The following is a 21,342-nucleotide window of genomic DNA, read 5'->3' as shown; positions in this document are numbered from 1 at the left end:
ATGCTCCAGTGAATTAGAGAAGGGAGAATTGGTAATTGATTCTAGTTACTTGAATACAATATCTTGCCCAACACTGGGACTTATACAACTTAGATTTCTGTGTTTTTTCTCTAAATAATTGTTTTTCTTTTGAGTTGTATTTTGCAGGAAACTATTCACTCTCTAGAATGGTCTTATATTTGTCTAGCAAGGAAATCAGCAAAAGGGTTCTTGAAGCTAGCAATGCAATTGAAAATGTCTACTGTCACCACTGGTGATAAATCAAACTGATGTTAAAGATGCAAATAGTCATTTTAGTACATTCTTCTCCGTTACTAGAATTGTTTAAGTTAATTAAGCCAGCAAAGTACTTCATCATCTATTATGCTGCATACTAATGGTAAATTTAAAGTGTCACTGTTTTATAATATGAAAAATTTTCTGAAAAATCATCACATTAAAATCTTTTATATCCAGTGTTCTTTTTTGTTTTATTTTTTCTATGTGCCCTCATTCTCAGACAGATCCATTGTGTTCTAAGTTCATATACTTAATGGTAATTAATACTGTTAATTGGGGTAATGTGTTTATTGTACCATAATTAATTTTTTAGTTTGTGAGGTTTACAAAGTAAAAAAATTTTAGTAAGTGTTTGGAACTACCGCATGCAGGGTAACTTTTGTCCATCTTTTTGAGAAAGAGATTAAAACTATTATATATAATGTGTTTTTATTGGACTATCAAAAATTTAATTACATCCAAGTTAGGATTGTAAGAATTTTGAATGTACCCTATTAACTAAAATAAAAAAGCTGTTATAAATTACTGATATGATTTCCTTTTTTTTAATTTGCAGCATTTAAATATTAGGACACTGACGGATGATATGGTAAGATTATCCTCAACTTTTCCTTTGTTATGAATCGTAACTAACCATATAACATTGATGGTGTGCTGTGCTAACATCTTTGAAATTGCTAAAAGTCACAAATATTGGAAACATACTGTTCTTATAGTGCTGAAATAAGAGGTAGAAATGGTAAAATACACTAAATTGTTGGTTTTAAGTTGTAAAGTGAATGGTGGATATGTTAATTTAAAAAATTTATTTAATTACAAATTGTTAGTCAACTTTGAATCATTCAAATCAACTCTCATTCTTTAGGAATGAGTTGCACACTTCAAAAAACAGGTAAAAATAGCTAAAGACTTGTCAGCTTTTCAGAAATACGTAGTTGCTAATTAAAGTAAGCCAGACTAAAATATTATGCGTGTATATTTTTAAAATTTTGCTTAAAAATGAGAGAACTGGGCATGCTTTACTATGTTTTTTATGTTGAAAATAATAGGGCTTCTCATAGGAACACTTTAAAGCACCATTATAGATTCTTGCATAGTCAAGTAAGTTTTTCTGAGAAATATATTTTTAAATGTAACTTGTGGTTAATAGTAAAAGAATAACCAGAAGAACAACAACAAAACACAAATAAACAATGACACCAAAAATATGTAAGTGTGTTATAGAGGAAAAAACATGGCCCCCCGTTGACCAGGCTTTGCATTCAACTTCACCATATATGAAGCATGAAGAATGCCTAGACCATAGTAAGCACTTAGAAAATAGCACCTCTAATATCCAAAGTACTGTCTTATGCACCTGGTAAGGCAGAATACAAAGATGAATGAAACGTAGATCTTGACATGAATGATTTAAAAAATTGTATTAGAATGTTGATATGTTTTATTCCTTTGAATAGTACCTAAGAAAAGCATATTTACATATAATTTTCTGGATGACATTTTCATATACTAACACATAGAAATTGGTAACAGTACAGATTTCTCACCTTGCAAGGTAGATGTCTTTATTTTGCAGTTGACAGTATTGAGGCTCAGACAGATTAAGTAGTTTGCCCAAGTGTGCCCAGCTGGCAAGTGGTACAGTCATAGCTTGAATTTTGTTCCACATTGCTTCAAGTCTTATACTTACTATGCTAAGTTAACCCAGCTTGCAAAATGGCTTCTTAAGGCTGATAAACCATCTGCAATTTTTATGTTTGTATTTTTATGATATTCAATGGTATATTTGTAACAGCTTTGATCTATAATTCATGGAGCATACAATTCACCCATTAAAAGTGTGTAATTTAGTGGTGTTCAGTATATTCAGAAGAATTGTACAACCATTACTACAGTCATTTTTAGAACATTTTTGTCACCCTTAAAAGAAACGTCATGTTCATAAATAGTCCCTCTCTGTTTTCCCTCAACTCCCTCAGTTCTAGGCAACCACCAGTCTACTTTCTGACTATAGATTTGTCTGTTCTGGACATTTCATATAAATTGACTCATATCATATGTAGTCTTTCGTGACTGACTTATTTCACTTACCATAAGGTGTTCAAGGTTGATTCTTACTGTTGCATGTATCAGTACTTCATTTGCTTGCTTGCTTTCTCTTTCTTTCTTTCTTTCTTTCTTTCTTTCTTTCTTTCTTTCTTTCTTTCTTTCTTTCTTTCTTTCTTTCTTTCTTTCTTTTTCTTTCTTGACAGGTCTCGCTCTGTTGTCCATGCTGAAGTGCAATGATATGACCACGACTTACTGCAGTCTTGACCTCCTGGACTCAAGCCATCTTCCCACTTCAGCCTCCTGAGTAGCGGGATTACAGACATGCACCACCTCACCTAGCTAATTTTTAAGTTTTTAATTTTTTGGAGAGACAAGGTCTCCTTGTGTTGCCTAGGTTGGGTTTGAACTCCTGGGCTCAAGCAATCCTCCTGCCTTGGCCTCCAAAAGTTTTGGGATTGTAGGTGTTGAGCCACTGCACCAGCCTTATTCACTTTTATTGCTGGGTAATATTCTGTATGATGACATTTTTGAGGTTTATTCATATTTCATGGACATTGCATTTTTTTCTCTTTTAGCACTGCCCTTACTTTCATTATATGACTGTCGTTGTGCTGTGCACTGCCAACCCACAATCTTTACCTTTAGTTTTAGAAACTAGAGTCATGGGGTGGCTTTGGAATGCCATTCCAGAAGCCACATTGCTCTATCTTATATTAATAATTGGATTCCTCATTGAGGACTTTCTTAGTTCTGTCTCTGACCTTCCACCATTCCTCACCTCTCCCCTTATCCTTGCAGTTGGCCTTGGTATGGTAAAAACTTTTGAGTTGTTACCATAATGCCTAGTGCATATCTTCAACAATACATCATTTATTATCTGTCTTTCTCAATAGTTTAAACCTTTTGAAGGCAGGGACGCTATGTAATGAATACTTCTAGTACCTAGCATGCTTTCTGGTACATAGTGAGTATTTTAATAAATTTTTTGTTGAACAAGTGAGAGAGTCACTGCTCTCATAACCTGCCTGGTATTGGATCTCAGCCTGACTTAGCGCTACTCAGGCTTCCCAGAGACAGTCTTGCTTTTTTTGCACAAGGTATGGGAGCTGTAATGAGGACCTTCTGTCAGTCTTTCTGACCGCTTGCCTGGATTGCTGAATGTTGCCTTGCCCCTCCTTTCTTCTTAAGTGTACACATGTCTGTCTCTCCTGGATTCCTCATTGACCCTCTTCACATGGACTTGCTGACAGAACTACTGTCTCTTCACTCTCACTGTTCTCTTTTGATCTTGTGCTTTAGCTTCTCTCTTGAGTAGGCCCAGAGTTAGTCCAGGGAAGGATCAGGCAGGTAGCCTAGTTTAGGCATCTGTATCTGTTGCTTTACAGATTTGAGAATAAGCATAGCTATCTTCAACAGGAGACACCAACGAGTAAATTCTTTCTTATTCATTGTTGACTGATGCAGTGTAGAAAGAGCATTGTTGGATTTGGAATCAGAAGATTCTTATTGAAAGACAGAATTTTACTACTTCTTAGCTCTGTTACCTTGGCAAATCAATTATTTGATTTTTCACTTATTTGTAAGTTGGGACTAATTAAACCATTTCTTCCTTTCTCATAGAGTTTTGGTGAGTTTCTTAAATTTAAGTAAGTTGACCTGCTGTATTCAGTTCTGTCCCTTTTTACTCCTTTAAAAAATATTTCCTGATATATGGACGGAGAAGTGGTGTGACACATTTGCAGCTGAGCCTTCCAGGGTATATGTGTTACAGATCAATGCAGAGTTGTGAGAAGGGAAAGGGTAGCTGGATATTTTGAGGGCTCTTTAAACTATTTCTGGTGTGTTAGAGCTCAGGGCAGCATTTGCCAATGATACTTTGATATGTGCTGGCAATATGTTTTCTGATTGAAGTTTGCCCCCTTACAACATATACATTGCATGTATGCTTTCAACGTAGAAATTCTTAATGTGAATAACCCCTTTTTTGGGCAGAACTTGAGAGAGGCATATAAAAATAGCATTGTGCTGTAGTCATGCATTTGAATAACAGTATTTTAGAAACATTAAATGGAAACATCGCGGGAAGCATTAATGTTAAAAACCTATCTCTTTAGTTGTTTTGTTAAGTGTCTGCAAAAGTACTTCATGTTATAAGGTTATTTCTTGAGTTACTATCAGAATTGAATTGCACTGTCTTGTTAAAGGAATAATGGATTACTATAGTGCTGGGTTCCCTAGGCAGAGTAAATAGACTATTAGCAGTGTTTGTTCTATAAATATGAGCATTCTCGTTGTATAAAGTGCAGCTTAGGTGCTAGGGTAATAAATAAAGGTGAATAAATAATTGTTTAGCTTATAACTTCCATTGTTTATACCTGGGTTTTGAAGAAGGTTTTCCTCATAGAGGAAAAAAGTTGGGAGGAGGGAGAGTGAGGGGAGACAGGTTTGAAAAGGTAAGTTGGGACACGTTGAATGTGGATGTGACAATGCTGAATTATCCATCAGTGTGTCCACTGAGTGTTTTTGGAGTCTAGGAGTTGTTTTTGACTTGCTCTTTTCTCCCCTGTCCTTCACAGCCATTTGTCTACAGTATAGTACTTCTATGATCCTCATCTCTTTGTTCTTCTGACTGCAGCCTGTTTTACTGTTGTAATCCCTTGTTTGGCCTGCAGCAATGGTTTTCAAATCTTTTTGACTAGGTACTACAGTAAGAAATACATTTCGTTTTGTAGCCTGGCATGTATAAACTCCTAAACTCTGCTTCTCAGTTGAAACAGAAGTTTAAAAACCAATATTTAACATTTCTAAGCAAAATGAACTCATCTTTTTATTTCCATTCCTTTCTCATTTTCTTCACTCCTCTCCATTCCTTAAAAAAAACCCAAAAAACAAAAAGAAGGGTGATGAATCTACTAAATTGATTTCATGACCCACAAATGGTTAACATCTATAGCTAGAAAACCAAACATTGGCCTGCACAGAAACTAGAGGAAGTCATGAGGTCTTTTCATTACTGTCTATTGTTTATTATATGTAGTTGCATGTAGGAAAGCCAGGTTAGAGTGCCGCCTCTGCCATTTACTAGCTGTATGACTTTGTGTAAGTTATGTAGCTTTTGAGCCTTGGTATAGAGATAGTTTAAGGGACAAATTAAGTAAGATGCTTGGTAAACCATGCATTTATAATTTAGTGCTATGATTAGTAACATACACTTTTAAAAACTGAGGTATGATCCAGCAATCTGATTGCTGGGTATAGACCCAAAGGAATATAAGTTTTTCTACCATAAAGACATATGTACACATATGGTCATTGAAGCACCATTTACAATAGCAAAGACATGGAATCAATCTAAATGCCCATCAATGGCAGATTGGATAAAGTAAGTGTGGTACAAATACACCATGGAATACTATGCAGCCATAAAAAAGAACAAGATCATGTCCTTTGCAGGAACATGGATGGAGCTGGAGGCCTTTATCCTTAGCAAAATAACACAGGAACAGAAAACCGAATACTACATGTTCTCACTTGTAAAGTGAAAGCTAAACGATGGGAACACATGGACACAAAGAGGGGAAAAACAGACACTGGGGCATGCTTGAGGGTGATGGGTGGGAGGAGGGAGAATAGTGGAAAAAGTATCTATTAAGTACTAGTACTAGGACCAGTACCTGGCTGAAACACTCTGTACAACAAACCTATGTGACTTGAGTTTATCTATATAACAAACCTGCACATGTACCTCTGAACCTAAAAGTTAAAAAAAAAATTGAGGTATGATTTACTTACAATATAATGCACCAGTAGTGAGTATAATCTGATGAATTTTCAGAAGTATATACAATAATGTGTGCACTAGTTGTGATATGAAATATTTCCATCACCCCAAAAGGTTCCCTCTGTGTCCCCTTGCAGTCAATTCTCTTCTCCCATCCTGACTTTTGACAAACACTTATCAGCATTCTGAACTATAGTTCAGGTTTTAGAATTTCATATAAATGGAGTCATAAAGTGTGTTGCCTTTGTGTCTGGCTCTTTGTTTGGTAATACTACAATTGGTTTAACTATTTAACAGTTTGGGTTGTTTCCAGTTTTCGGCTATTATTAGTAAAGTTACTATAAGCCTTTGAGTACAGTGTTTTTTTTTTTTTTGTGTATATGTTTTTATCTTTGGTGGGAGTCATATAGTAAGGGTATGTTTAACTTGATAAGAAACTGACAAATTGTTTCCCACAATTACTAACGTTGAACATTTTTTTATGTGCTTATTTGACATTATTTTCTTGTTTAAATGTCTGTTACTAGACATAGGACTATTCAAGTAATCTATTTTTTCCTAAGTGAGCCGTGGTAGTTTATGCCTTTCAAGGTCATAAATTTTACCTATATTGTTAAATTTAAGTTTTTACCTATATTTAAAATTTTACCTATGTTGTTGAATCTATGGGCGTAAAGTTGTTTGTGATATTTTCTTATCCTTTTAATGCGGGATCTGTATTAATTACCACTTCGCAAGCCTCATATCGACAATGTGTTTTCTGTGTTTTTCTCTGTGACTAGTTTGACTAGAGGTTTGCCAGTTTTACTGATCTTTTGAAAAACTAGCTTCTGTTTTCACGAATTTTCTTTATAGTTCTTTTGTTTTTGTTTGTTTTACCTTTATTATTTACTTTCTTTTGTTTTATTATTTTTTTCTCTGATTTCTTAAGGTAGAACTCTAAGTCATTGATTTAAGACCTTTGTTTGCTAGCATATTAGATTTTTTATGCTATAAATTTCCCTCTGACAGCTGCTTTAGCTGCATTCCACAAAGTTTCATTGAATTGGATATTTTTAAACTTCTTATTTTCTTTGACCCATGGGTTATTTTGGTATGTGTTATTTAACTTCCAAATATTTAGGGGTTTTACTGATATCTGACTGTGTCTGATTTGTAATTTAATTCCCTCATGGTCAGAGACCTGTACTTTGCATGAATTCTGTCCTTTCTGATTTTTTAAGTCTTACTTTATGTCCCAGAACGTGGTCTATCTTGGTCAGTGTTTGTGTGTATTCTGGATGGCTGATAGTGCTGTTCACATCTTCTGTATTCTTGTTAATTTTCTGTCTGTTTAACAGTTACTGAGAGAAGTGTCAAAGTCACCAACTGTGATTTTAGATTTTATTTTTCCCGTTTGATCAGTTTTTGCTTCATGTATTTCGAAGCTTTGCAGTGAAGCGCATATGTATTTAAGATTGTTGGCCTTCTTTAATCTTTAATAAATGACGTTTTAAAATCACAAGTAATTTTCATTAGTTTTTAGTTCTTGGAAATTTATTGGATTTACCTACTCGATATAATCGTATGCTGCTTCTTTGGAGAACAAAGATTTCTTGACTTCTGTGACATCAAATTTTCTCAATTTCATACCCCTTTGACCTTTCATTATCTATCTGATAGCATAATTTTTCCTTTTTGCCTTAAATTATTGTTTTTTTCTCAGTTACTTTTCCTGATTCTACTGTTCTTTTCTTCAGTATGTAGTGTTTTACTTGGGTAATCACCTCTGAAGTTTTCAACTAACCATGTATATCTCTGTTTAGGACCTTTTCCTCCAGTTGAGAAATAATTCATTGGCCTACTGAATAACCTCAATGGATATCTCATCTATTCTAGAAGCACTGTGTCCTCTAAGTTAAACCCTTTACTTTCCTCGTAAACTTGTTTATTTCTTATAGTCTCTTAGAAAGTAATTCTACCTTTCCAATGTTTCTTTCTGATTATTTCTTGAATCTCTTCTTCTCTCAGTTCCTTCTATCAGAGTCCTAGTCTTCTCATTTTTTCCTCACTGGACTCTGGCAGCTTCCTGTTGCTACCTAAAATGCTGCCTTCCCACACAGCTATCAGACTGATCTGTCTACATTGCCTATCTGTTCATGTTTTATGCTGTTTGAAACTGCTTAATTGCACCTGTTTTATATAGGTCAAGTCTAACATGGCAGATAAGGTCTTCATGGCAGGACCCTGCCTCTCTAACTTGATGATGTATCTCTCATTAGCATGCAGAAATCTTCTAGGGAATAGAAAGATATAAGTTGCTGGAGAATTTACTTAGGGAGTATAAAAACATAATTAGGGGGCTAGGTGTAATGGCTCATGCCTGTAATCATAGCACTTTGTTTGGGAGGCTGAAGTGGGAGGATTGCGTGAGCCCAGAAGTTCGAGATTAGCCTGGGCAAGATAGGGAGACCCCGTCTCTACAGAAAAAAAAAAAAAAAAAATTAAATAAATAGCTGGATGTGATGGTATGAAGACGTGAACCTATAGTCCTAGTTCTAGCTACTTGGGAGACTGATGCAGGAGAACCACTTGAACCCAGGAGTTTGAGGCTACAGTGAGCCATGATTACACCACTATACTCCAGTCTGGGTGACAGAGGGAAACCCTGACTTAAAAAAATGAAACAAAACAATATAGCTAGGGAATTGTTCTTGCTAATTAGAAGAACGGTGTGCTAAGTTACAGTAAGGACTATAATTGTTAGCTATGTGCTAAAGAGTGTTCCAAACGTTTACTGTATAAACACATTTAATTGTAACACCAAGCCTCTGAGTAAGCACTGTTATTGCTCCCATCTTTAAAGATGGGGAAACGGGGGTCGGGGGGAGGCGGGTGGCAAGGAAGAGAGAGCTTAGGTATCTTGTTCAGAGTCATAGGGGGCAGCCAGGAAAACTCTGGCAGGTTGGCTCCAGATAACATGATCTTTATCAAAAGCATTACAATGCCATTTAAGTACTATCCTTTTCTCCACTGAGAGCACCAAGTGTAAAATCTAGACGTATATCTCATTTTTTCCTTTTTTTTTTTTGAGACAGGGTCTCGCTTTGTCACCCAGGGCAGTGGTGTGAACACAGCTCACTGTAGCCCCCACCCTCCAGCTCAGACCCCCAAGTAGCTGGGAATACAGACATACACCACCTTGACTGGCTAATTTTTGTATTTTTTTGTAGCAATGAGGTTTCTCCATGTTACCAAGACTGTATTTTCTGCTTTTCCCTTGATGCTATCTATATGAGACTTTTAAATGGAAAGGAGAAATTGTATCACAGCCATTGACCTTAATCCTGAGAAAATCATTATAATTATAAAGACATACTATATCTTAGATGTTTTCTAAGATGAGAAATGTTTTGAATATCTCAAGTAAACAAAACTGAAAAAAGTCCACCCCAAAGAAATAGTGAGGTGTTGGACTGAGAGGTCATCTGTTAAAGGATATGAGATTCTTTTAATTGTAAAGGACATGGAAAAACTTATCTGTATAGAAAGCGCTTCACATATCTCAGAACAACTGCAGCCTGCACCCAGATACAGATACAGGCTTTCCTCGTTCTCCTCAAAGTTCCCGGGGTAATGGGGTCATAGAGCCACTGCAGAAATCACCTGCTGTGGATGTAGGTTCTAGTGAGTGAGTGGAAGCCTTCATCTCACTATTCACTTACCTCCTGACTGTTCTCTGGGCCTTCTTACTCAGTATAACTAACTGTTACCAGACAACTCTAGTACATTCCTGTGTGATTTCTGTGAGACTTCACTCAAAGATGAATGCGGCCTAATAGGACTGAGCTTTGTTTACCTGTACTTACCTAGATGTGATGTGTCTTGTGAGATATATGCTAAATTAGACATCATATTTATGAAAGAAAGGAAAATGACTTTAATTACCTGAATTCGTGCCTAACTTTAAAGTCAAGCAATAGAACATAAGTCAGTAGCTTTTAAAAATAAAAACTCAACCTAGAATTAAAATAGTTTTATCTTATTGTAGTAGGATATAAGGCTTTCTGTACTATAATTTGCTTTCTATTTTCATTAGCTTTTTATATTTTCCTTGGTAAGTTAATAACAATGAGTGATTAGAAGTGTGACCTCCCATCTGCCCCACCACAGTTTTTCAGTAAAGCCATATATGCATATTATACTCTTCTGTGTAAAGTAGAAATACCAGCATGGACTGGGGTGACTGAATGTAAAATACATCAAAACAAGTTCTGTTTTAAAGAACTTAAACTATTCACTTAGTCAGGTGGGCCTTTCTTAGCCCATTAATGCGTTAATTAGGACTTCCTGTACTTAAAATTTCAGTAATACTTAAGTACTATCTTAGAATCTTTAAATATTTATAGGCTAGTTTAGAGAGCTCTTCCTCAAATCAGCACAAACTTGGGAATAAGATCAAGAGCTCTCAGAGTTGAATATACTAATATGTAGTAGGGTGTACAGACTTGTTTATTCATTCTTTTGTCCACTCGTTCATTAATAATTTGTTGAGTGCCTAGTACTATTTCAGAAATACAAATATGGAGAAAGAAGGTCTCTGTCGTCTGGGTGCAGTAGAGAAATGAATGTATAGACATCAGTAGTTTTGGGGTGGTATGATAGGAGCTGGAAGGTCAACTTAATCTTGGAAGACTTCATGTGAGGGTGACTTTTCAGCTGAGTTTTGAAGGATAGGTTGAAATCTGGGCTGGCAGGAGTTGGTGTAATTTTTACTTCTTAATAATTTTACTTCTGGCATACCAATGAAATGGATTCGTAGTGGAAGCATGTCAGGTTGGCAAGTAGAAAGCGATTACTGATGTCTTCAGATGACTTTTTGTGTATAAGTAATATAGGTCTATGCTTTTTAAAATAAAATGTAATATATACAGAGCTAATTTATATTACTTCTCAAGTATACAGTATTCATATTTAAATATATGCAATTAGAATTGTACTTTGAGTAGATGGGTAGATAGAACTTTGGGGTTTCTTGAATGTTAAATTTTTTTCAATGATGTGTGTGCTCCTTTTTGAATGAATGTTTTTCTTATTACCTTATCTCATGGTATTAAGTAACATAAATTTATCCTTGTTTTTAATGTAGGGGACTACTGTAAATTATCAGTGTTAGGAAGAGTCTGGATTTTCCTATTGAATATATAAAAGGCATAACACCTGGCATTCTCCCTTGATATGCTATGTTAATTATTTTTTATTCAAAATATTGTTGAGAAAAATTTAGCCAAGGCAAGAAGCAATGGCTGGGGTGTTCCAGGCCTAGAAGAAATTATTAATTTATTCACTTAACCAATATTAATATAACATCCACTACATGTTTAGAACTGTGGTAAGTTCAGAGGTGATTTAGTGAATAAAATAACAGTATCTGTTCTCAAGGACTTAAAGCCTAGTTCACAGGTAGTTAAAGAATTGTATACAAATTGACTGGGTGCTGTGGCTCACGCCTGTAATCCCACCACTTTGGGAGGTCAAGGCGGGCGGATCATGAGGTCAGGAGATCGAGACCATCCTGGCTAACACGGCAAAACCCCGTCTCTACTAAAAATACAAAAAAAAATTAGCCGGGCGTGGTGGCGGGCGCCTGTAGTCCCAGCTACTTGGGAGGCTGAGGCAGGACAATGGCGTGAACCTGGGAGGCGGAGCTTGCAGTGAGCTGAGATCCTGCCACTGCACTCCAGCCTGGGCGACAGAGTGAGACTCCATCTCCAAAAAAAAAAAAAAAAAAAAAAAAGAGAATTGTATACATATTATATGATGCAAGCACTAAGTCTTTGAGCATCTAACTCAGTCTTGAGGAATCAAAATAGACTCTTACATGAGCTGTAGTTTAAGTTGGGAGCTGAAGATTGAGTTGAAATTAGCCAGGTCAGGGGTTGGGGTATGAGATGTGGGTAGGTTTTAGGCACAAGGAACAGCCTGTGCATGTTTAGGAGGCTCTAGGTTGTTCATTGCCTCTAGATCGTTCAGTGTAAGGTGGTGGAGTGGTGAAGAGATTGTCTAGAGAGGAAATAGGTTCAGATCAAGATGGACCTTTGAGCCAAGAGTGTTATCCTTTAAGTAAGGAGAGGGTATCGAAAGAGTTTAACCACAGAAGTGAGGAGCATGATTGAATTTGCATTTTCAGGAGTTTGAATGGTATTGGGGTACAGAATTGCTATAGCATGGTAGGGAGAGAGGGCAGTGAAGAGATGGAGGCAGGTTAGAAGGCTAGGAGGCAGGTTAGAAGTGGCCCGAGCTAGCGACAGTAGGGACAGAGAGAAGATGAATTAAGGAGGTGCAGTCCACATGCTTTATATCTTTATTAATTTTCATTACAGTTATCACAATTCAAATCACCTTTCAGCAGAGCTGAGTCATAATCAATTCATATCATCAGTAAGCACCCCTTTGCTTCTCTCACTATTGAGGTCCATTCATTCTTCTAATCTGATATTATCTCTCAAGTCCTTCAGACTTTCCAAACCCTCCTACTTTGCCCTTTGGAACTCAAAGTCTGTCATCTTCTTTGAATGTTCTCTTTCCTCCTTGCTGTAGTTGAAACCTGCATGTTCTTTGATGGCTTTATTTTCCTGGTGGCTTCTTACTTCAAAAGCTTCCAGCTCTCTTTGAAGCATAAACCATCAGAGTATACAACCTGTTGGTTCCTCCTTGTTGGTGGTCTCAACTGTAGGTCTTTTAGTCCCTCCCACTGATTCACTGAAGGCATTGGAACTTGAGTTACTTTCTTCTTTTCCACCACAATTTCTGCTATCATTCCGTGTCCACCTACCAGAGGTTCTTAGTTTGTGGTCCATGGACCACCAAGGGGTCTTGGTGGAATTCGTGGTGTCCTTGAAGAAAAAATTAAATCTTTATTTTCTTTAATCTGTAAATGAAATTTAGTATTTCTTTCAATTATACATATAGGAAAAAAAACCTATCAGCATACCAGAAAAACCCATAATAGTATTTGGCCTGTGACTTTATCACCAACAGAAATCAGATATTTTCAAAGCACAGTAGTTACTGAAGATATTTCAAAATGTGGTTTACATTTGGCACTACGTTGAAATTAGACTTGTCATTACCTTTGTTATTTAATGCAATAGTGAAGAACATTTACTGATACATTAAAATTTATTAATATTTTGATAACCTCATTTTACTTTAGTTCTTCATATATATTTTAGACATTTAAAAGTATTCTATGAGGAACTCTGTAATTATCTATTGCTATATAACATTTCTCAAAACTTGGTGGCTTCAAACAATAATAAACACTTGGTTTCCAAGCCGTTCTTGGATGGTTCTGTTTTGAGGTCTTTCATGAGATTATAATCATCTGTAGCCTTGATGGGGCTGAAATATCCATTTCCAAAGTGGCTCACTCATGACTGGCAAGTGGGTGCTAATTGGTGCGGGGAGGCCTTGGTTCTTCCTTGTGCGGGCATCTCCAAACATTGCTCCATGGCATGACAGCTGGTCTTAGAACACATATTGCATGTTGTAACTTATTTTCAAGCAATTGAAGAAATTTTAAGATCATAAATGTGTTTTTCATTTAATAATAAAATACTATGTGAAACCTAAATGTGGACAAAATATTATAAGTAGATAATCAAGTATTTTTTGGTAGGGAGGGAACAGTAAGTTTTCGTCTTTTCAAAGAAGCCTCTGGCTAAAGAACTTCTTATAAATTTCACCAAAATACAAATTAAGAGCCAAAAAAGCCCATTTGTAACATTGAGGAATATTGAAGTCAGAATGCAATTGATGGGATGGTAGGAATTGTTCCTGGATGATAAGTCTATGGCCTAAAACCGGCCTCGGCTTATCATACCTGAAAGATTGAATGGTTGATTTTTCTCTCCACAATAATACATCTTTGTACCAGTGATGTCACTAGTGTTTAAATGTAAAGACCATGGAATAGGCAGACATACTGCTTAGCAGTTAACATGTACTATAATTTTCATATCAGCATCACAAGTTCCCTGTTGTACTCCCATTCCAAAGCCCCTTTTAAGGTACTTTTCCCCACTCTAGAATGAATCGTTCATTCCTGTTGCTAGTTCACTTGGCTTATTTTCTTGGGGGCATTTAAAATATTGTACCTTAAATTATGATCCTTTATTGTATATTTTTCTCTCAAATGGTAAGCGTCTACAGGGATGGTAGCTATGTTTTATATATTTTATCATCTAGTAATTGCTCATTCATTCATACCTTCAGCAAGTATTAATTGACTGACTGCTAACTATCAGGTACTGTGCTATAGACTGCATATACAACATCACTATAATGGTTATCTGTTGGTATGTAACAAGTTGACCCCAAACTTAGTGACTTAAAATAGCAAACATTTGTCATTTCATACCACTTCTGTGTGTCAGGAATTTGGTAGTTGCTTAGCTGGGTGGTTCTGGGTTGGGGTCTGCCTTGAGTTTGCAGCAAAAATGTTGGCTGGAGCTACGGTCATGTGAAGGCTTGACTGGGACTTTCAAGATGGCTCACTCACATGACTGTTAGCAAGAAACCTGTTTATCTTTTGGTGGAAGCCCTCAATTCTTTGTCACGTTCTTTGCCTCCCTTCAGGAGTTCTTGAGTGTTCTCATGATCTGGCAGCTGGCATATTCCAGAGTGAGTGATCCAAGAAGGAGCAAAACAAAAGCTGTAAAGTCTTTTATGATCTAGTCTTGAAAATTGCACTCCATAATTTCCACAATATCTATTGATTACATAAATCAGGATCACTGGCGCCATCTTAGAGACGGGCTGCCACAGTGATTAAAACAGTTGATGGTTTGTCTAGCATGGCTCTTACATTTTAGTTGGAAAGAGACAGAGTTAAAATTACAAAATAAATGAGATAATTATAGATTTTCGTAAGTCATGTGAAAGGACATAGGAAGAGAATGTACTGTGTGTTGTGATGGAGAAGGGGTGGTTACATGCGCTACTTTAGATAAAGTAGTCAGGGAAGGCATTTCAGCCTTTTAAATCCAAAGATGAGAGTGAATAGCACTTTTATTTCCTGTTAACACCTCTCTGTAATAGGTACTAAAATGGGAGGTTTCAGTAGCTTAGTTATGGTAACACAGTAAGCAAGTGGCTGGGCAAGATTCTGAAGTCAGACTCCAAGAGCCTTGCTTGTTTTTAATCAGCAAGTTCCCAGGTTAGTAATAAAGTTAACTAAAGAGCCAAGCTATGTTAGCTGTTAGGTTTTTGCCCCCTCTTTAAGCATAGTGTAAGACTGCATGAAAATAGAGAATTTCAAGCAATATATTTTATTCTGTATTTCAGGTATGTATTTGAATAGAATTGATTCTATAATGAAAAGGAATTTTTGTTTCCTTAATAATTCTCCTGGATTTCGTGAAAATTTCTACTCCCTTCTGGGTTCTAATGAAGTATATTTATGATCATATGTAGTTTTTTCATACTTGTGAAATTGTAAGATGACTAATTATAATATTTTCCTTTTATTTTAAATAAAAAAATCACTTCCCTTATTGTTTAAAGTGTTGTAATACTGAAAACCTCAAACACCGAGTTTTCACTTTTACAGTGATATACTATAGCTAAAAATTCAGATAGATTTTTTGAACCTTTTTTTTGTTTAATTTTTTTTAAACTGTCATTACTGATTATCAGTGTGATTACTCAGTATGAGATAATACTCAGTAGGGTGCTCATTTAGCTTCCCCTGAAGATAAGTGATATTAATTTATAAAACTTAGTATACCCCAGACACAGTCAAAGCCATATTAATTAAGTGTGGTGTACCATCTCCAAATTGGCATTATAACAGAATCTCCTCAGTCTTGCATGTGTTTAATTCTTCAACAACGGCAAATTGTTTGTATACTTCACCTCTCTGGCTTGTGTTTCTTGCTCAACTTTAAGAGAAGAATTTTGTATAAAATTATGAAAATTTTACATGAAATAGGAAGTGCACAAACTGTAATACACACACATACACAACCCTCAGCCAAATTGCCAAATACAAGATAACCAACTTACGGTCAATATTAGGGGGATTCCTGTCATATTTTTATGTAAAAAATATTTTTAAAGTTTGCTCAAGTGTTCTATTGTGCCTTGGTTTAAGCAAATTGTGTGTGCAATTTAATCAAAGATAGATTAAGAGTGATTTTTCCATGTGTGAATGGAGTCATAGTAACCTCTCTTTTTAAAAATGAAACTTCTTTTAAAACATGTAAAATGATTTGATAGTAAAGCTTACTTTGCACCTAGCTTTGTAATAGTGCCCAGATTTTGTAGAATCTGCCTGGAGTGCTCAATAGTGCATGGAATGCTTTTACTTTTAGCCTGAGATATTCACTAGTTGCTATTCCAGTATAGGAGGAAGTTTCAAGTTGCCATTCAAGTTGCTATTCCAGTATAGGAAGAAGGATTGTACTTACTTTTCTTTTATGTTTCTTTCCTTATTTTTTTCTTTTATCCCTTCTCTTCTAGGAAAAGGAATAAAAGCATTATATTGAAAATGTGAAATACTGGTTGATCCTTTTGTATCTCATATTACTATTTTGCCCATTGTGGATTTAGATGCTAGAAGAAGGGAGTGCTATTTTTTTCCTGTCTTGCCTTCATCCATCTATACTAGTGGTAGTGTACAAATTTATTTTTCCATTTGGGTAAAATTTATCTTTTCCCCAGAGTTTTAGGTGCTAAGCTTATAGGATAGGTGTGATAATTATATTTTATTATTAATATTATTACCTTTACAAATTATGTTATTGGTACAAGTATGGTTTTATTAGCTTTACTCTTGAAAACATTAGGGGCTGATTTTTTTCCTTTGTCCTATTTTTGCACTCAATACTATGAAATTGTTAGGTACAAAAGTGTTTTGGAACTTGTTCTTTTATTATAATTACTGTAAAGATTAAACAAATGTATTCAACCTAATGCTGCATTTCAAGCTCTTAGTCTGGTGCTCTTCATATAGAAAAGGCTTAGTAAATATTAGTAAAAATCTTGTTAATTTTTATGACTTTTAAGGATTCTTTTTAAAAAAAGTTTTGGTTTTTGGTGAAAATTAAGATTTTATGTCTTCTATCACTGTTAGAACCATTAGGTTATGCATTTTCAAATTAGCTTGTGAAGTGCTTAAGCTTATTATTCCCATTTATTGACATGTTTACATTTATAATATTGATGTTGCATTAATGAAGTTTTGCTTAATTTCACTTCATTATGAGTTTGGCCTATTAATTAAGCTACGCTGGATTTTTTTGGGGGGTGTGTGTATGTAAAGAGCCAGGATAGTTTCTGTGCTTAGGAATTGATATTATCTGCACAGAAATGATGGCAATGAAGTAGTGACTTGGGAGATAAGTAACCAGTCCCATTTCCTAAAACAGTTTTTTGGTTTCTCTCAGTTTTTTTTTTTTTTTTTAAACATCAATAATGAGGGTACAAATGTACACAGGGATAGTATCTTCTGGACATATATTCATGCGGAGACAGTTTTATTTTTCTGAGTTATTCCAGAGTAGGAAATGCTTATGGTGGTGGGTTAGATGCCACTCTTTTTTGCTATTATAATACATTTCACATACCTCCTACATTTTCTGTATAGCTATATAATTACCTGTTTATGTGCTTGTCTCCTCCACTTGATAATTATTTAAGGTAAGTCTTATAAAGGCTTATTTATCTTTGTATCACCAACGTCTAATAGACAACTGTTGATTGCTCTTCATTTCTTTTTGTAGATCTGGGATTTCATCCCAGAACAAGTTAAGAAAAAGTTATATATGTATCACTTCCCTACAGCCTGAAAAACTTCTTTTACACTTTTTGTAGTACAGGTCTGCTGGAGACAGATTGTCTCCGTTTTTGTCTGAAAGTGTGTTTCTTTTGTTTCTACTTATGAAAAGTAGTTTCACTGTATATGGAATCCCAGGATAACACTACAGTTGATCCTGGAACAGCATTGATTTGAACTGCACAGCTCCCCTTACACACAGGTTTTTTTCAAAGAAATATATTGGAGATATTTCGAGATTTTCAATAATTTGAAAAAACTTGCAGACAAACTGATTAGAAATATCGAAAAAAGAAAAAGTTCTGTATGTCTTGAATATATTTAAATAGTAGTCTATTTTCTCAATACCATAAAACATTTACAAATCTATTATAAAAAAGTTAAAATTAATCAAAACTTATACGCACAAACATGAACTAAAGATGGTGCCATTTGCAGTCAAGAGAAATTTGAACAAATGTAAAGATGCAGTATTGAACTATAACTTTATGAAATTAACTGTACCGCACACTATATTACTCTGTTAATGTTGTAGTCACCTCTGGTTGCTATTCCGGTGAGCTTAAGTGTGTTGAGTATCTACTTAAAATGTCATGTGACACTAATCATCTCCACTTGAGCAGTTAATCTCTCCAGTAAATTGCGTATTTCAGTAAAAACTGATCTCTTGCAGTTCTTGAGTATTTTTCATCGTGTTTAGGGCAATACCGTAAACCCTGAGTAACACCATGGGACCCATACAAAGTGCCACTAGTGATGCTTGAAGTGCTTCCAAGAATCAGAGAAAACTTATAACATTACAAGAAAAAGGTGAATTGCTCGATACGTGAATTGTATAGATTGAGGTCTGTAGCTGTGTTGGTCACCATTTCAGGAGACAATTCATCTTGTAAACATATGATGTAAACTTACAGTATTGATAAATATAGTACAGTATTGTGAATGTATTTTCTTTCTTTTTAATAAAATTTTGTTTTCTCTAACTTATTATTAGAATACAGTAAATACATTTAACATACAACAATGTATTAATTGACTGTTTATGTTATAGGCAAGGTTTCCAGTTAACAGGAGAATATAAGTAGTTAAGTTTCTGGGGAGTCGAAAGTTATATGTGGACTTTGACTGCCCTAATCCCTGTGTTGTTCAAGAGTCAACCCTACCTTTCTTTCAGCACTTTAAAGATGCCATTCCATTATCTTTTGCCACCATTGTTTCTGGTGAGAAATTAGCTGTCATATCATTTTTTTTCTTGTGTATATAATGTATTTTTATTTCTCTGGCTGTACTTTTATGGTTTGCTGTTTATTTTTAACTTTCAGCAGTTTGACCATGAAGTGCTTAGGGGTATGTAGGGGTATGTGTGTGTGTGTCTTTTGTATTCTTTTTGGGTTTTGCTGAGCTTGGATCTGTGAATTGAGTTATACATATATATATGTTTAATGAATTTTGGAAAATTCTTAGTTATATCTTCTGAAATATTTCTTCTGTACCATTTCCACTCTCTCTTCTGCTTCTGGACCCCAGTTACACTTGTGTTACAATATCTGATGTTGTATCATAGATCATACTCATTTTTTTTTCTATCTCATTATTTTGTTTGTGTTTGAGTTTGGAACTTGCTATCAATCTGGGTTTAGGTTCACTGATTCTTCCTCAGCTTTCCAGGTTACTGTTAAGCTCATCTAAGAAAATCTTCATTTCTGATCTATTTTTTATTTCTAATTCATCCTTTTTTTTTTTTTTTTAAAAATAGTTTCTGTGACTTTGCTGCTGAAATTATTCATCTCATGTGTAAAGTCTACTCTTCATTATATCCTTTCAGGAAAAAAATGCCAATTTTAGGGTTAATGTAGAGTTCTCTTTTTGTTTTCAGTTCTACTTCTGGCTATTTCTTCAGGAAATCTCTTTGACCAGGCTTTGCCCCAGCCTTTAGATGGCATTATGACATGCTCTTTGAAAGTCCAGAATGTGTCATGGGGATTTCTCTCCATTCTTTTGCCTAGTCTATGGCCTTTGCAGGGCACCTGTTTGCATATGCCTTATGGAGTATTCATACAGCTTTCCTGTTCTGCTCCGAACTGTTGACTTACTACCCCATTCAGTTGGTGAAGACTAGGGGAAAGAATTGGTAGGCGGGTATAGACTTGCCAAATGGCTTGAGCTTCATGTGGGGCTCCTTGAAATTCTAATGCCAGCACCCATGCAGCTATCAATATTTCCTTAAAAATTTGGCTGGCTTTTCTTTACCCTTGCTTAACTTATTCTTCTTCCTCAACTGTTTGTCAGGGATAAGAACATCTTGTTGTTTTCTGGTATTTGATCCTTGTAAGTTTCTTTGGGTCCTCAATTTTCTGTTGGGTTGACAACAGCAGCAAGTATAACTTTATATGTTTTCTGGTTTGTTTTGGTCGTTAGAATGAGAGCAGTGGTGTTTTTTGACAACTTTCTAAATCCTACAGGAAGCTGTCGTATTCTTAGTACTTTAATGTTTAAGTGATGTTAGGTGGACCATGGGTGAGTGCAGTACATAGTATTTTTCGTAGACATTATCTTCACAGTAAATTTAGAAACCTGTTTCAAAAGATAATACTTACCTTTACGTCTCATTATTTGAAGAAATCCTATTTCTTTAGTGAATTGAGTAAACAATACTGTGACTTAATTGTCCTTTTAAATTGAGACTTTGAGGTATCAGGTGTTTTTAATGGCTATACTAGCTCTGTCCATTAAAACTTTTTGCAATGATGGAAATGTTCTATATGCATTAGTATGCTGGCCACAAGCCACATGTGGCTCTTCAGCACTTGAAATGTAGGCTAGTTCAATGAAGGAACTGAATTTTTAATATCATTCAATTTAATTTAATAATCATACATAGCTAGTGGCTACCATAATGAATAGTACAGGTTTATATACAGTATATGTGGTGAGAACAGTAGCTTAAAATGTATACAGCAATGATGAAAAACTCATGGAATCACTGTGCTGTTTGAGTATACTTCTGTTCTTGATGCCTGGTTCAGCTTAAGACTTTTTTGCATTTTTGATTGTTGAAACATTGTATGACTCATGAAATGTATGAGTCTGGGTTCTTTGTGAGCAATAGAACTTGTGAAATTCAAACAATTTTGAATAAATGAATTATTAGCTTTGTAAACGAATATCTATGCTTTTTTGAAATGTCAGCAAGCTATTTGATTATCTAGTTATAGAAGAAATCTAATTGCAACAAAAATCTAGCTTATTTCTTAAGGCCTTAACCATTCTGCCGTGTAGATATTCAAGAAGTTTACATACTGACCAACCTGAACAAAGATAAATAGTTTATCAGGCCAATAAACTATGAAGATAATTCAATTCCTAAAAATTTCTAAATCATGTTCCCCTCCCACCCCCACTCCAAGAGACAGTA

At 35.2% G+C, this 21,342-nt stretch overlaps 1 protein-coding gene across 2 annotated transcripts in view; it reads left to right on the top strand.

Moving 5' to 3' along the window:
- DIAPH3 (diaphanous related formin 3) overlaps positions 1-21,342 on the top strand; it is a 506,525-nt gene that overhangs the window by 29,887 nt on the left and 455,296 nt on the right. The window contains exon 2 of one of the 2 annotated variants that reach the window (XM_073014377.1): positions 836-868. The exons of the other annotated variant lie outside the window; for it this stretch is intronic. Within the exon in view, the coding sequence (XP_072870478.1) occupies positions 836-868 (33 nt within the window). The remainder of the gene's footprint in view (positions 1-835; positions 869-21,342) is intronic. 2 annotated transcript variants of the gene reach the window in all.

This window comes from Chlorocebus sabaeus, chromosome 3 (assembly GCF_047675955.1).
Source record: "Chlorocebus sabaeus isolate Y175 chromosome 3, mChlSab1.0.hap1, whole genome shotgun sequence".
Taxonomy (NCBI): domain Eukaryota; kingdom Metazoa; phylum Chordata; class Mammalia; order Primates; family Cercopithecidae; genus Chlorocebus; species Chlorocebus sabaeus.
The sequence above is the reverse complement of the archived record's forward strand: the minus strand, read 5'-3'. Positions and strand labels throughout refer to the sequence as shown.